Consider the following 14645-nt stretch of genomic DNA (forward strand, 5'->3'; position numbering starts at 1 on the left):
AAAGAAGAAGGAAGAAAAAGGATGAAGAAAGAAGGAAAAAAGAAGAAGGAAAAAGGAAAAAGGAAGAAGGAAGAAGAAAAAAGGAAAAAGGAAGAATACAGAAGGAAGAAAGAAAAAGGAAAAATGAAGAAGAAAGAATGAAGAAGGAAGAGAGAAGAAGAAATAATGAAGAAGGCAAAAGTAAGAAGGAAGAAGGAAAAAGGAAGAAGGAAGAAGGAGAAAAGAAAAAGGTAGAAGGAACAGGGTAGAAGAAAGAAGGAAGAAGGAAGAAGGAAGAGGAAGAAGGAAGAGGAAGAAGGAAGAAGGAAGAAGGAAGGAGGAAGAAAGAATAAAGAAGAAGGAAGATGGAAGAAGGAAGAAAGAAGAAGGAAGAAGACAGATATAAGAAAGAAAATGCAAGAAGGGAGAAAGAAGAAAGAACTTCTCATTTTTAACTTTTTGCTTCTTTTTGCTAATTCTGCCTAATGACCGTTCGGCCTAATGGCCATTCGGCTTTATGACCTTCGGCCTAATAGTCTGACACCGTCGCAACCTACGAAGGCTAGCGACTTGCGGTTCCATGTTCCAAGCTTCCAATCGTGATCCTTTATTCGTCGCCTAGGTCTTTGCCGATTATATCGAGTCGCATTATCTCTTATATTGTTCGTAATGATTGGTTTTCTAGGCGGCTTATTGGGCCTGTGCAAACCTCCTGCCGCCGGAGGGTCGTCGTGTCAGGTCTGTTTAGCGTCCCACCTAGCACCAGGACTTGGGTTTGTGCGCTTTGAGCGGCACACGGTCGCTTTGGTGGAGGCTACTTGCGGATAAATGCAGCTTTTAACAAAGCCCACTGTCAAACCCCACCACATCCTAGGCAGGTATCACAACTCGCAGATGGCCTGGGGAGGGATCGTCAAGCCCTTGGACATAGTCCCTGCTGCCACCAGGTATGTATATCTATGGCTACTCCCCACCTTGCCTACGCCACTGCATAACAGTCATTTGACACAAATTCAGTTCTCACGCCGCCAATTTCAGATGTAGAGCAATGACCTATTGGAAAAAGTTTCAGGGTCTTTCATGAGCAACATGTTTAAAAAAAATAAAACAAAATAATCATTTGTTTGAGAAACTGAATATATCCATTTTACACAATTTCGAGAAAACAACATACATAAAACTGGCTTTGAACAAATTAACGCCGAATCTTTCGATTTTTCGATACAGATCAATAGTTTTTGGCAAAGCTCAACACCTTGTGCACTTCCAGTATAAAAACTGCAAGTAGTACTTCATAATCGTGTGGGGTTTGAATAAAACGCCTTCAGCGTGTGTTAATAGATTCACATATCAGCGTGTCAATCGGCGAGCAGCACCAGCAAGCCATGACTTTTCCTCTTCTAGTCAGACCTCCACGGTGTGCACACGCATCCACGGAGAGTCGCTGTCATAACTTCGTTCCAGCCATTTAGGGCCACACATTTTGGCGATCCTGCCAGTCTATTTTTTGGATCCTGTCGCTGATTTCATGAGGTGAGTTGAATTCAAGTGGTTAAATTGTGACAAGTGATAAATTTCAGTTTGAAAAATCACAAGACGCGTCACGAAGACCGTCGGAAAATGGTTTGTGGTTTGCTAAATCACAGAACACGTCTCGAAGACCGTCGGAAAATTGTTTTTTGGTTTGCAAAATTATAAGACGCGCCTCGGAGACCTTTCGAAAAATGGTTTGTGGTGGCGCGACTGAAAGACCGCTGGAAAATGGTTTGTGGTTTGAAGAACATCAAAGCCTCGCCTGGAAGACCGTCGGAAAATGGTTTGTGGTTTGCAAAATCACAAGACGCGTCTCGAAGACCGTCGGAAAATGGTTTGTGGTTTGCTAAATCACAAGACGCGTCTCGAAGACCGTCGGAAAATGGTTTGTGGTTTGCTAAATCACAAGACGCGTCTCGAAGACCGTCGAAAAATGGTTTGTGGTGGCGCGTCTGAAAGACCGCTGGAAAAATGGTTTGTGGTTTGAAGAACATCAAAGCCTCGCCTGGAAGACCGATGGAAAATGGTTTGTGGTTTGCTAAATCATAAGACGCGTCTCGAAGACCGTCGAAAAATAGTTTTTGATTTGCAAAATCACATCACGCGTCTCGAAGACCGTCGAAAAATGGTTTGTGGTGGCGCGACAGATAGACCGCTGGAAAAATGGTTTGTGGTTTGAAGAACATCAAAGCCTCACCTGGAAGACCGTCGGAAAATGGTTTGTGGTTTGCAAAATCACAAGACGCGTCTTGAAGACCGTCGGAAAATGGTGTTGGCGCGACTGAAAGACCGTTGGAAAAATGGTTTGTGGTTTGAAGAACATCAAAGCCTCGCATGGAAAACCGTCGGAAAATGGTTTGTGGTTTGCAAAATCACAAGACGCGTCTCGAAGACCATCGGAAAATTGTTTTTTGGTTTGCAAAATCACAAGACGCGTCTCGAAGACCGTCGAAAAATGGTTTGTGGTGGCGCAACTGAAAGACCGCTGGAAAAATGGTTTGTGGTTTGAAGAACATCAAAGCCTCGCCTGGAAGACCGTCGGAAAATGGTTTGTGGTTTGCAAAATCACAAGACGCGTCTCGAAGACCGTCGGAAAAAGGTTTGTGGTTTGCAAAATCACAAAACGGGTTTCGAAGACCGTCGGAAAATGGTTTGTGGTGGCGCGACTGAAAGACCGCTGGAAAAATGGTTTGTGGTTTGAAGAACATCAAAGCCTCGCCTGGAAGACCGTCGGAAAAAGGTTTGTGGTTTGCTAAATCACAAGACGCGTCTCGAAGACCATCGGAAAATGGTTTTTGGTTTGCAAAATCACAACACGCGTCTCGAAGACCGTCGAAAAATGGTTTGTGGTGGCGCAACTGAAAGACCGCTGGAAAAATGGTTTGTGGTTTGAAGAACATCAAAGCCTCGCCTGGAAGACCGTCGGAAAACGGTTTGGGGTTTGTTAAATCACAAGACGCGTCTCGATGACCGTCGGAAAATGGTTTGTGGTGGCGCGTCTGAAAGACCGCTGGAAAATGGTTTGTGGTTTGAAGAACATCAAAGCCTCGTCTGGAAGACCGTAAGAAATTGGTTTGTGGTTTGCAAAATCACAAGACGCGTCTCAAAGACCATCGGAAAATAGTTTTTGGTTTGCAAAATCACAACACGCGTCTCGAAGACCGTCAAAAAATGGTTTGTGGTGGCGCAACTGAAATACCGCTAGAAAATGGTTTGTGGTATGAAGAACATCAAAGCCTCGCCTGGGAGACCGTCGGAAAATGGTTTGTGGTTTGGAAAATCACAAGACGCGTCTCGAAGACCGTCGGAAAAGGTTTGTGGTTTGCAAAATCACAAAACGGGTTTCGAAGACCGTCGGAAAATGGTTTGTGGTTTGCTAAATCACAAGACGCGTCTCGAAGACCGTCGGAAAATGGTTTGTGGTTTGCTAAATCACAAGACGCGTCTCGAAGACCGTCGGAAAATGGTTTGTGGTTTGCAAAATCACAAGACGCGTCTCAAAGACCGTCGAAAAATGGTTTGTGGTGGCGCGTCTGAAAGACCGTTGGAAAAATGGTTTGTGGTTTGAAGAACATCAAAGCCTCGCCTGGAAGACCATCGGAAAATGGTTTGTGGTTTGCTAAATCACAAGACGCGTCTCGAAGACCGTCGGAAAATGGTTTGTGGTTTGCAAAATCACAAGACGCGTCTCGAAGATCGTCGAAAAATGGTTTGTGGTGGCGCGACTGAAGGACCGCTGGAAAAATGGTTTGTGGTTTGAAGAACATCAAAGCCTCGCCTGGAAGACCGTCGGAAAATGGTTTGTGGTTTGCTAAATCACAAGACGCGTCTCGAAGACCGTCGGAAAATGGTTTGTGGTTTGCAAAATCACAACACGCGTCTCAAAGACCGTCGAAAAATGGTTTGTGGTGGCGCGACTGAAAGACCGCTGGAAAAATGGTTTGTGGTTTGAAGAACATCAAAGCCTCGCCTGGAAGACCGTCGGAAAATGGTTTGTGGTTTGCAAAATCACAAGACGCGTCTCGAAGACCGTCGGAAAATAAATTTTGATTTGTAATCCAGCCGCGCCTGGAAGACCGTCGAAAAGGTGTTATGGTTTGCTAAATAACAGGCGCGTCTCGAAGACCGTCAGAAAATGGTTTGTGCTTTGCAAAATCACGATACGCGTCTCGAAGACCGTCGGATAATGGTTTGTGGTGGCGCGACTGAAAGACCGAAAAATAGTTTGTGGTTTGAGGAACATCAAAGCCTCGCCTGGAAAACCGTAAGAAATTGGTTTGTAGCTTGCAAAATTACAATGCGCGTCTGGAAGGTCGGTGGAAATGGTTTGTGGTTTAGAAAACTTTAAGGCGTGTCTGAAAGGTGGCCGAAAAAATGTATTGTAGTTTGTAAAACTACAAGGTGCATATGGAAGACCAACGGAAAATGGTTTACGATCCAGAAAATCTCAAAGTCCTGCGAGCATTGATTTTGGTTAAAACGGCGGCGTTAGTATGGCAGCATACATGAGACTACCAGTTGGGCAATAATATAACGAAATCTGAGAGAAATGGAGAAATATTCAATACCGTACTCGTACTGTTCGAAACTGTTCGGAAAGCCAAATATATTATTTAGAAATTGATCTTGGAATGTACTGACTAGGTAACCATAGCGGGATTACCTGTAGGAACAGATATCTTGGAATTTGAAACATTAATATGGTTGCCGGGTTTTACAAAGCTATTCGGAAGTTCGAATTTATTATGCGTAAGATAAGTTTGGAGTTATTGGCTAGCAGTACTAGTTGATGGCAAATGGTTAATGGTATACTATACACGAAATTGAAAGTTGGAATAAATTTACGGGTTTGGATTGGATTTGGAATGGATTTGAATTGGATTTGGATTGGTTTAGTATTGGATTTGAATTGAATTGGATTGGATTGACATTTGGATTTGATTTGGATTGAGTTTGGATTGGATTTGGATTGGATTTAGATTGATTTAAATTGATTTGAATTGAATTTGGATTAGCATGGATTTTCTTATCTTTATTAGGTTGTTCTTAAATCTTATTAGTAATGAAGTTCAATTCCGCTTAGTTTTGGATTGCATTGGGTAAAATTTGGAATGTTTTTTGGAAAAAAATGTCATTGTATTTGACAAACAAAAGAAGGCCATTTACTTCGTAAATTTGTTGTTCTCTAATCATCAAACCAAAGTATGAATCACGTTTTATCTGTCGTGACCCACAGTTTGGGAACATTGTTCCACACCACATCATTGTTCTGGTATTAAAACCATGTTGAGTAAAGTTGTAATGCGGTGTGGATTTTTTGGAATAATTTTATTGAATTTGCTTAAAGCTTCAGACGTTTTTATCTTTTTAAGCAAAATCATTTGTAAATATATTATGAAATTAGATTATTATTTTTAATTAATAAATAGCTTTGACGTTTTTATCCTTTTAAGTAAAATATCATTGAAATGAGTTGAAGCCTAATTATTAGTCATAAGTTATTTCTTGCTTTATTTTTTGTTGTTGTAATTATTAGATTATTTGAATTCAATTAGCTTTGGACGTTTTTTTCTTTTTAAGCAAAATAATGCTTGAACTCGTTAAGGTCACTCCTGACAAAATCCAAGTTTCGAAGTGCTCGCATTTTCGGGGGCACACCACTCGATACGGAGGCGGCTGACGACTGACATTTTTGTTGATTCAGCTTGGTGCATCGCAGCATGCGTGAAAAATAAAAATGACAGTTATGCGTTGCTTCCGTATCGAGTGGTGTGCCCCCGAAAACGCGAGCGCTTTGAAACTTGGATTCTGTCAGGAGTGACCTTAATAGATTCACACATCAGCGTGCCAATTGGTGAGCAGCAAGTAATGACTTTCAAAATATATAAAAATCTCATTTTGGCCAAAAATGTTACATATTCAGTTTGTCAAAAAAACGGTTCAATTGTAAACAGTTTGTGGTAAAGGTTATTAACAAATTAGTCCCATGACATCGAAATGATATTTCCCGTCACTTAATTACTATAGCAAATAAAAGACAGTTGTAAGAATGACCACAGCTGTTTTCTGTCGAAACATACGTAGGGATAAACGATACTCCTCCACTACGTTTGCATGACTTCATTACTCACTTTTTGCGTGGACACAGTGTACACGTAAGCTCAACACCTCAATGTGCGCGACGAGCACAAAATTGCCGCGCAATTACCCTATAAGGACAGATAAGCACGATAAGCACTCTTACTTTTCTTTGGATTTTGGCATGAAGAACAAATGTGATTCCCGCCAAAATTAAATGCTCTAACAGGCCTGTTAAGTGAGAGTAAAGATATCAGCACCACAAGTTGAATGACGCTTTCGCGTAACATTGCTATCACTATTCAAAGTGAGTTTCATTCTGTGTTTACTTGCCAATACTATTGGATGGGTGGTAGCATAACTCTGCAAATATGAACAAAATTTCCACAATTATCTCCATCCCAACAGTTCACAAAGTCGAACAGAAAAAAAATTTCCCACTAGAGTTTCCTTTGAATAATGATGTTAACATTCTACGAAACCCATCGGAATTTGCCAATGGCCTAATCAATTGGGAAGTACTGACGACTTTTCGAGCCGCCCTTAAAGTAGGACAAAATGTAGGTACTCAAAACAATATGCTTTGAACGATGATATGGAAATGCTAATATCATCTTCCAAACTTGGACGTACATGTTCATGATAGCATTAGAGGCGAAAGTACTAAGGAACTATCAATTCTATACTTTCGCCTCTAATGCTATCATGAACATGTACGTCCAAGTTTGGAAGATGATATTAGCATTTCCATATCATTGTAAATCGTTTAACTTCACGTAGAAGTAACACACACGAAATCATTAATTTAATGCTTTGAACATTAATTTTATTACACATGCTTTTTATTCAGATATCAGCCATTTGGATTCTGGTGTACCTCCTATCGAAAAGCCATTCCTATCAGTATGAACCCTTTTTCACTCCGCTTGAAGTTTCCTACGTTTTCCTCACAGTAAATTCGGTGATCGGGACGGTGCTTCTGCTGGGCGATTCGTTACTTGCAGCTCGTCCGGTTCGTCGAGCATTCACTTCGATGCAATGGTTCAGGGTGGAACTTTGGTTCACTGGATTGGCGGCAGCTGGCTACTACATACTGGGGTACTGCGTGTTGTCCGATCTTTTCCGCGCCTATCCCATCGGTAACAATCGATCGGCGGCTGCCATCGGATTCATCGCTGCTTTGCTTTTCCTGGTGGACTGGTGGATGCATTTCAGCAAACGGCGTGCCATCGTCAGACGATTGGAGAACGAGAAGGATGGTGATGCTGAGCAGGAAAATCTTGCTTATCCAGGATGATATTATCGCTTGGAAAATAAAAAACGGTGATTACATTGAAACTCGCTAGCTCACGGGAGGGTATTCTACCGGGTCGTTACGCTATTTCAATCACCCCAATACTCAAGCTGAGGATGATTCTGTTCTTCGCAGGAGTATGATAAAAACAGAGCTGTCGACAAAAGGTGTCTAATGCGGTAGGATGGGCAAAGCTATAACTCAAAGGGGGGAGTATCTATGTAGTGATCCAAGAAGGACGAGGCTTGATGGTCCCTTTGTGGACGTGGGAAAACGACACAAGAGAAAATGGTGAAAGACCTTTATAATTCAGGGCTGCTCTACATGGCTACACCTGAGGTTAACAATTTTGACAATACATTTGTGTGTCTCCGTTGACGGCGTCCTAATAAAGTCGGTTCAGTGATGGTTTATACGATACGCACTTGCTACTCTCACGGCCATCTGCTTATATGTGCTATTAAGCCGTACGGATTTCTTCTCCTGATTACACCAGCCGTCCAGACGGGAGCTCCGTATCGGAGAGTTATTTTGTGAAGTTAAGGGACAGGGCCCTTCTTTGCCATGAGGTAAGATGCGCGGCTTCAAAGCAATACTATGCTGAAGGTGGCTGGGTTCCATTCACGGTGCCGGTCTAGGCAACTTTCGAATTGGAAATTATGTCGACTTCAACAAAATCAACTTAGTTAAAGATAATGTTATGTGTCCAGTAAAAATAATGTTCGACTATTTTAAATGAAATATTTCTAGAAAGGAGGGGGCTAGGAGGGAGGGGGCTTCCACCTCTCCTATTTAATCTTAGACACTGCAACCATATTCTAGTTTTGATTTGCGTTTGAACTGTTCCTAAAATTAAAAACAAACATTCAAATTTACTGTTCAGGAATACGTAGGCGACTCTAGGGCGGACTGCCCTTTGCCATGGCTTCTGGGCGACCAAATAAGGTCCGATCGATCCGTATTCGGTGAAGGACGAACCAGAACTAGCTTGAGCGATTCAGTTTCCGTAGCAATCGCTGGGCCAGTTGGGGGGCTTGGGTTCAACTTCCAGGCTCGTTAACTGAGCACTTTCGGGTCCTGATTCGTCAATAATTGTAAGTACCACGAATTAACGATCACTTTGGCACTCCTAGGGACCTAATACGTCAAATTAGACTTTCCAATACGAATTAAACCTTGTTTTAACGTCTGTTCTCTCCGGTGTTCTCGATAGGAACGAGATCAGATCCTCTCTAGTCTACGTTTACCCTATAGCCTATCCATTCTTGTCCTGTAGTTTTTCACCATCCCTTTTTGGTGATAATTGGCCGTGACGAAAGCGTGAAAGCAAAATGGGGGTCTGTTGATGCTTTTTTATTTCACCCAGCAAGGGATATAGAACGTCAATTTTAAAATGCTTATTATAGCATGAAAACACATTTTAGCCGGAAATTGTTCATTTTTTAAATTTACTTTTATATAGTTGAATTATTTTGATTAAAAAAACATGTGTAGATAAGGAGCCTAACATGTAGTAACCCTATGAATTTAAAAGTTTTCAACATATCACTGTTGATAACATTTTAAAAGCATTTTAAAATATACTTTCTATACTTCACCGTGTTGAAAGTGATTTCACGCACACGTCCGTCGCCGCTAGATGGGAACAGCACGGCTGCGTCAAAGCGAATTGCTTATTTAACTCGCGACAACTTTTCGGCTGATACCCATGCAGCAGTTTTATTCGTGTTCTGTGTTCGAAAGTGCTTTTCAAATTTTGTTTTTATTTTATTTTAGCTCTTCGTTTTTAAATATTTTATTTTCTTTTATTTACTCGTTTGCATGCTAATATTTTAATTCTTAGGCTTTGGATTACATACATATGTATTTTACATAACTATCAAACTATATTTAATGTTACTTTTTAATTGGCAGTCTACTTAGGGACATTTTGTGTGAACGGTAACACCTGATTTTTGGCAGCTTTTTGAATGCCGCCTGATTTTTATTTTTTTTGTGAATATTTTCATGGGAAAAACTCATAGTTTCATTAACAATAAAGGTGATAACCGAAAAGTTAAAAAAATTTACCTCAGACAGCAAGTAATGAATACTTTGAAAAGAGTAATGAGAAGTAGAGAACAGAGAACTTCTTCCTTCTTCCTTTTTCCTTCTTCCTTCTCCCTTCTCCCTTCTCCCTTCTTCCTTCTTCCTTCTTCCCTCTTCCTTCTTCCATCTATCTTATTCATTTTTCCTTCTTCTTTCTTCTTTCTATCTTCTTCCTTCCTCCTTCATCCTTCTTTCTTCTTCCTTCTTTCTTCTTCCTTCTTCCTTTTTCGCTTTCTTTTATTCCTTCTTCTTTCTTCCCTCTTACGTCTTCTTTCTTCCTTCTTCTTTCTTCCTTCTCCCTTCTCCCTTCTTCCTTCTTCCCTCTTCCTCTCTTCCTTCTATCTTATTTCTTCTTCCTTCTTCTTTCTTCCTTCTATCTTCTTCTTTCTTCCTTCTTCCTTCTTTCTTCTTCCTTCTTCCTTCTTCGCTTTCTTTTTTTCCTTCTTTTTTCTTCCTTCTTCCCTTTTCCGTCTTCCTTCTTCCTTCTTCTTTCTTCTTTCCTCTTTCCTTCATTCTTCTTTCTTCTTCTTTCTTCCTTCATCCTTTCTTCATCTCTTTCTACCTCTTCCTTCTTCCTTCTTCTTTCTACCTTCTTCCTTATTTTTTCTTTCTTCTTCCTTCTTACTCCTTCTATCTTCCTTCTTCCTTCTTCTTTCTTCCTTCCAAACCCATAGTTTGAGAAACACTATATTTAAGAAAAACACCACAATACTGATATGAAAATGATAGATGCCGTAACGGCCATGCACTATTTGAAGAATTTTTTTTTCATAATTCTCAATTCTCTATAACGTAACTATATATAAAACAATGTGGGCCCTCCTTAGCCGTGCGGTAAGACGCGCGGCTACAAAGCAAGACCATGCTGAGGGTGGTTGGGTTCGATTCCCGGTGCTGGTCTAGACAATTTTCGGATTGGAAATTTTCTCGACTAACGTGGGCATAAAAGTATCATCGTGTTAGCCTCATGATATACGAATGCAAAAATGGTAACTTGGCTTAGAAACCTCGCAGTTAATAACTGTGAAAGTGCTTAATGAACACTAAGCTGCGAGGCGGCTCTGTCCTAGTGTGGGGATGTAATGCCAAGAAGAAGAAGAAGATATAAAACAATGAATCGAAAACTTAGTTAACCACGGCACGACTCGCCTTATCACCGAAAATCCACGCTCACACTAAATGACAGCTATCTCTTAGCTTACACCATATCAGTTCTTTCTATAAGTCATATATATTGCCCGAAACAGATAACTGCGACGGACCAACCAACACAGCAGCAGACTCAACATAATCAAATGAACTAACGATTAATCTTCAATTTCAGTTCTCATTAGGAATTAACTTCTGAGTGTGAGCGGAAATGTAAATTAGTCTTGGAATAATCATCATCAGGATCAAGCTTCACTAAGATATTTGATGGTTCCTTACGTTCAGTGAGTGGAGTGCTTCATTTTTGTAACCGTCCACAACTAGCAGCAATATGGAGGACCCCATAGTACGAAACGACAGAGAAGGATCCGATTAGAAAAGGGACAACGTCACCACACTGGTACCGTTTGGAAGACACGCCATGTTCCAACTCAGCTATCACGACTGCACTTGGCAGAGCTGGAAATCGAAGGGAGGATTCAATCTCCTGGCGATAGAGACCCAGGAGTGGAGATACCAATTCCAGCAATCGAACGACATACCCGTACGATGTTTGAAATTCTTATGTAAGAGCCATTATGAATGAAAATAAATATAAATCTACCAAGTAAAAGAAGTGATCTACTCGCACAATTCTAGATTTTCCGAATAAAAAGATTTTTGCACATATGCAGGGCTTATAAGTTATAACAGGCCATTGCCCGAGTCGATATCACTTAAGGACATAGTTGGAAGAGTACCAAGATGGCAGTCAATATGGAACCGGACCTTCCACGGGTCAATCCGACACCTCCCGCACTCCTCTCCCACCAACATTCGAATGCATCGAATAGTATCGAACGAAAGTTTAATATTCAAATTACTAACCTGTTCCCAGCATATTTATTTACTTCCTCATAAAGAACATGTTTCTTCAAAGAGTCCTATGCATTTTGGCACGAATTAATGCATAAATCAGCAGTTTCGTGCCAATTTAATAGCCATTCACGATTTGGTGGGTTTATCACTGCACTTCCCTTCTTCTCAAAAAGCATTTGAAAAATTAAAGTTTTCACACACTTCTCCGCACACGAGCAGTCCGAAATGTTGATGGAATGCCAATTAAACATCACTTTTTGAAATCAGTCACTTGTTTGAAGCGAAAACTTAATAAAAACTGCTTTTTTTGCCCAAAAAAAAACACTAAAAACGGATCCCGGAGCGAATGTAAACACCGGAACTTGCAGCAGTAAACTAATGTTTAGGGTGGCTCAAAAATTATTATGCTCCGCCATGCTCAGTCGAATATGTTTTATATTCTGGGTGTCTTCCGATGGTTTGAGCTGGTTTGAATAGGATGTTACCGTGCACAGGTTGTTTCAGGTTTATATGAGATTCATATGGCAAGGTTGAATTTTACATTATTCTGATTGTAGCGCTTCGTCATTGGGCCCTGGCGTGGGGGAGACCATATGACTGGATAAAATATTCAAGAGCTTTGACTCCATAGACAATGTATATTGAATTTTCGTTCCTATAGTTGGGAGTCGATTCTAATCGAGGTTGCGAATCCTTAGCATGATAATTAGGCTTCTCAGAAAGCATCAGTGAAACGTGTAATTCAACAAAATAGTCAGAATTTGCCTGTGATATTTATCACACCAGGAGCAGATACTTCATACAAAAAGTTTGACATGGGAGTAAGCGGGGTATAAAATGATATTTTCGCGTTACGTAATCAATGGATCTTTCCCAAGGTGCGGTTTTCATTCAGTTATGTGGGTTTTGTTTTCGCCAGCGTTTGGAGGAGAGGCACTATAGCCAGTGTAATGAAAGGTTTAGTTTCCCATCCTGGCATTCATCCAAACTTTCACTGGCTTGTGCTCAAGCTGTTTTTGTTCGAATCGGCATTTGGAGGACACTAGGAGCATAGGACGAAATCGATTGAGCGTGGTGGAGCTGGGTCGTTTTTGAACCACCCTACTAAGGGAAGATCCAATTATTACGTAACGCAAAAATTGGGAATTTTCAACCCCCCTCCACCCTATGTCACACTTTTTGTATGGAGCTTCTGAAAATTTTGTATGGATCGTCACACTTCACTCAACCCCCCTCCCCCTCTAAGCGTTACGTAATTTGTGGACGTTCCCTAATATTCTTTGTTTTTTATATAAAAACGACACCAATACTACTACAGTATATGACAGTTTTTATTATACCAAAACTTTCAAAGCTTTGTTTTGGTACTCAGCCCACCTTCACCTTAAAGCTGTTAGGAAAGCTTCAAGATGATGTATGTCGATTCTGTAGCATATATGTAGAGGACTTTTTTCAGTTCTGCAGCAGGGGGAGGATAGAACCATCTGAAGTTCAAAGAACAAATCCCAGTACGATTCATCAGAACGATAATTCTGAATTGGGAATCCGCTGCCAGTCAAGGCGATGCGGTTGTTCTACATAGCCATAAATAATACGCCAACTTAACAAAACTATATCAAACGGGACATACACCACAATAGATCTAACAAATGGTCGCAGTGATTAAAATACCCAACAAGGAAAAAAAGTGGAGCACGACGCTACGCTACAATGTTTTTGACGTCAAATATCTGGATGAGCAACTGAAATACCCCAAACCAAAACCCCAACCCTGTCCATCCTGAAATTACGCAATCTAACCTTGAGTCACCACGAGTATCTTGGTCAATGTACCTTTCCCCTTACTAACTGTTAATAATAATGATATAGTTTTTAAATATCATAAAGAGTCTCGGCTCCGTTAAGTGATATACACGCCTGAGCCTGTCAAATAAATGCAATAGATAAAAAAAGAAAAAAAAAGTGTAGACGTTCGTGATGTCAAGAAGAATTTATAATCGATTAAACGTTATGGGCTGCAAAATGGTGGGTTGACATCAAGGAAGGAGCGCCCAACAGAGCTCTGGTCCCCACAAGTCCCTATCTCACGCTTCCACGGGTCTTCCGATGACAAAAGACCGCCAGCTAAGGGTTGTGTACTTAGCTGGTAGTGCAGCCTGGGCACTGTTGTCCTTCTGCTAGAGTGAGAAGGTACGCCTCGAGCGTCTGTTCACCAGGAGGTGCGGCTCAAACAGCATCTGCCTGGTACCCAGCGGCAGATTAACGAAATGCTGTATCCCGTCTGCTATACCTAAGGTGGCAGCCCCATCATCGCGATGTAGGTAACGCGACCCCGGTAAGGTAGCTTACTGAAGCCTCTCAAATACCACGAAAAATAAAGATAGAAGAAAAAGAGAACGTTATTTTTGGAAACCGACCCGGGAAAATGGTAAATGCATCATGAAACAATCATGATTATCCTTAAACAATTGAAAAATGCTCCTTAAAAATACTGATCATTTTTCCTTAATTTATTGAACAAATTACCTTGAAATATATAAAATGCTCCGTAAACATTTGAAAAGTGTACCGTAGAAACGAAAAAAATGTACCGTAAACAATTGAAAATGCTCCTTAGAAAAACAAAGATCACGGAAAGGTACAATTTCTTTAACAATGCTTTGAATTGCTTGTAGGCTAAGATTACATTTTGTATAAGTTTATGGAGCATTTCATTTTTTTTACGGAGCACTGTTTTTAGTTTAAGGAGCATTTTCTCAGGTTAAGGAGCATTTTTTATTGGTTTACTCCTTCTTTTCTACTTTATGACAGCCAATTTCAAGGTACTTTTTCAACTATTTCACAATAATTTTTATATCAATATACTGCGCAATTATCATTAGTTAAATAGCAAATCTTTGTTTTTCTAAGGAACATTTTCAATTGTTTACGGTATATTTTTTTCGTTTCTACGTACACTTTTCAAATGTTTACGGAGCATTTTATATATTTCAAGGAAATTTGTTCAATCATTTGAGGAAAAATGATCAGTTTTTTTAAGGAGCATTTTTCAATTGTTTAAGGACAATTTCATCTGTTTTAATGGACAATTTTTGGGCTGCCAAACCGACCCGGCAACGAAATAAGGACTATGATTGGAAACTCGGTACCTGGAATGTCAGGACCT

At 40.5% G+C, this 14645-nt stretch overlaps 1 protein-coding gene and 1 long non-coding RNA gene across 2 annotated transcripts in view; one reads left to right on the forward strand and one right to left on the reverse strand.

Moving 5' to 3' along the window:
- The first annotated feature begins 6439 nt into the window (after window positions 1-6439).
- LOC134207053 (uncharacterized) lies at window positions 6440-7387 on the forward strand. Its single transcript, XM_062682783.1, has 2 exons — window positions 6440-6650; window positions 6941-7387. The coding sequence occupies exons 1-2, from the start codon at window positions 6462-6464 to the stop codon at window positions 7385-7387; spliced, it is 636 nt and encodes a 211-aa protein (XP_062538767.1). The 5' UTR covers window positions 6440-6461.
- The window catches only part of LOC134207054 (uncharacterized), a 36302-nt gene continuing 28710 nt past the window's right edge, over window positions 7054-14645 (reverse strand). The window contains exon 3 of the long non-coding RNA XR_009978350.1: window positions 7054-7395. This is a non-coding gene — a long non-coding RNA (uncharacterized LOC134207054). The remainder of the gene's footprint in view (window positions 7396-14645) is intronic.

Source organism: Armigeres subalbatus, chromosome 1, assembly GCF_024139115.2.
Source record: "Armigeres subalbatus isolate Guangzhou_Male chromosome 1, GZ_Asu_2, whole genome shotgun sequence".
Lineage (NCBI taxonomy): Eukaryota > Metazoa > Arthropoda > Insecta > Diptera > Culicidae > Armigeres > Armigeres subalbatus.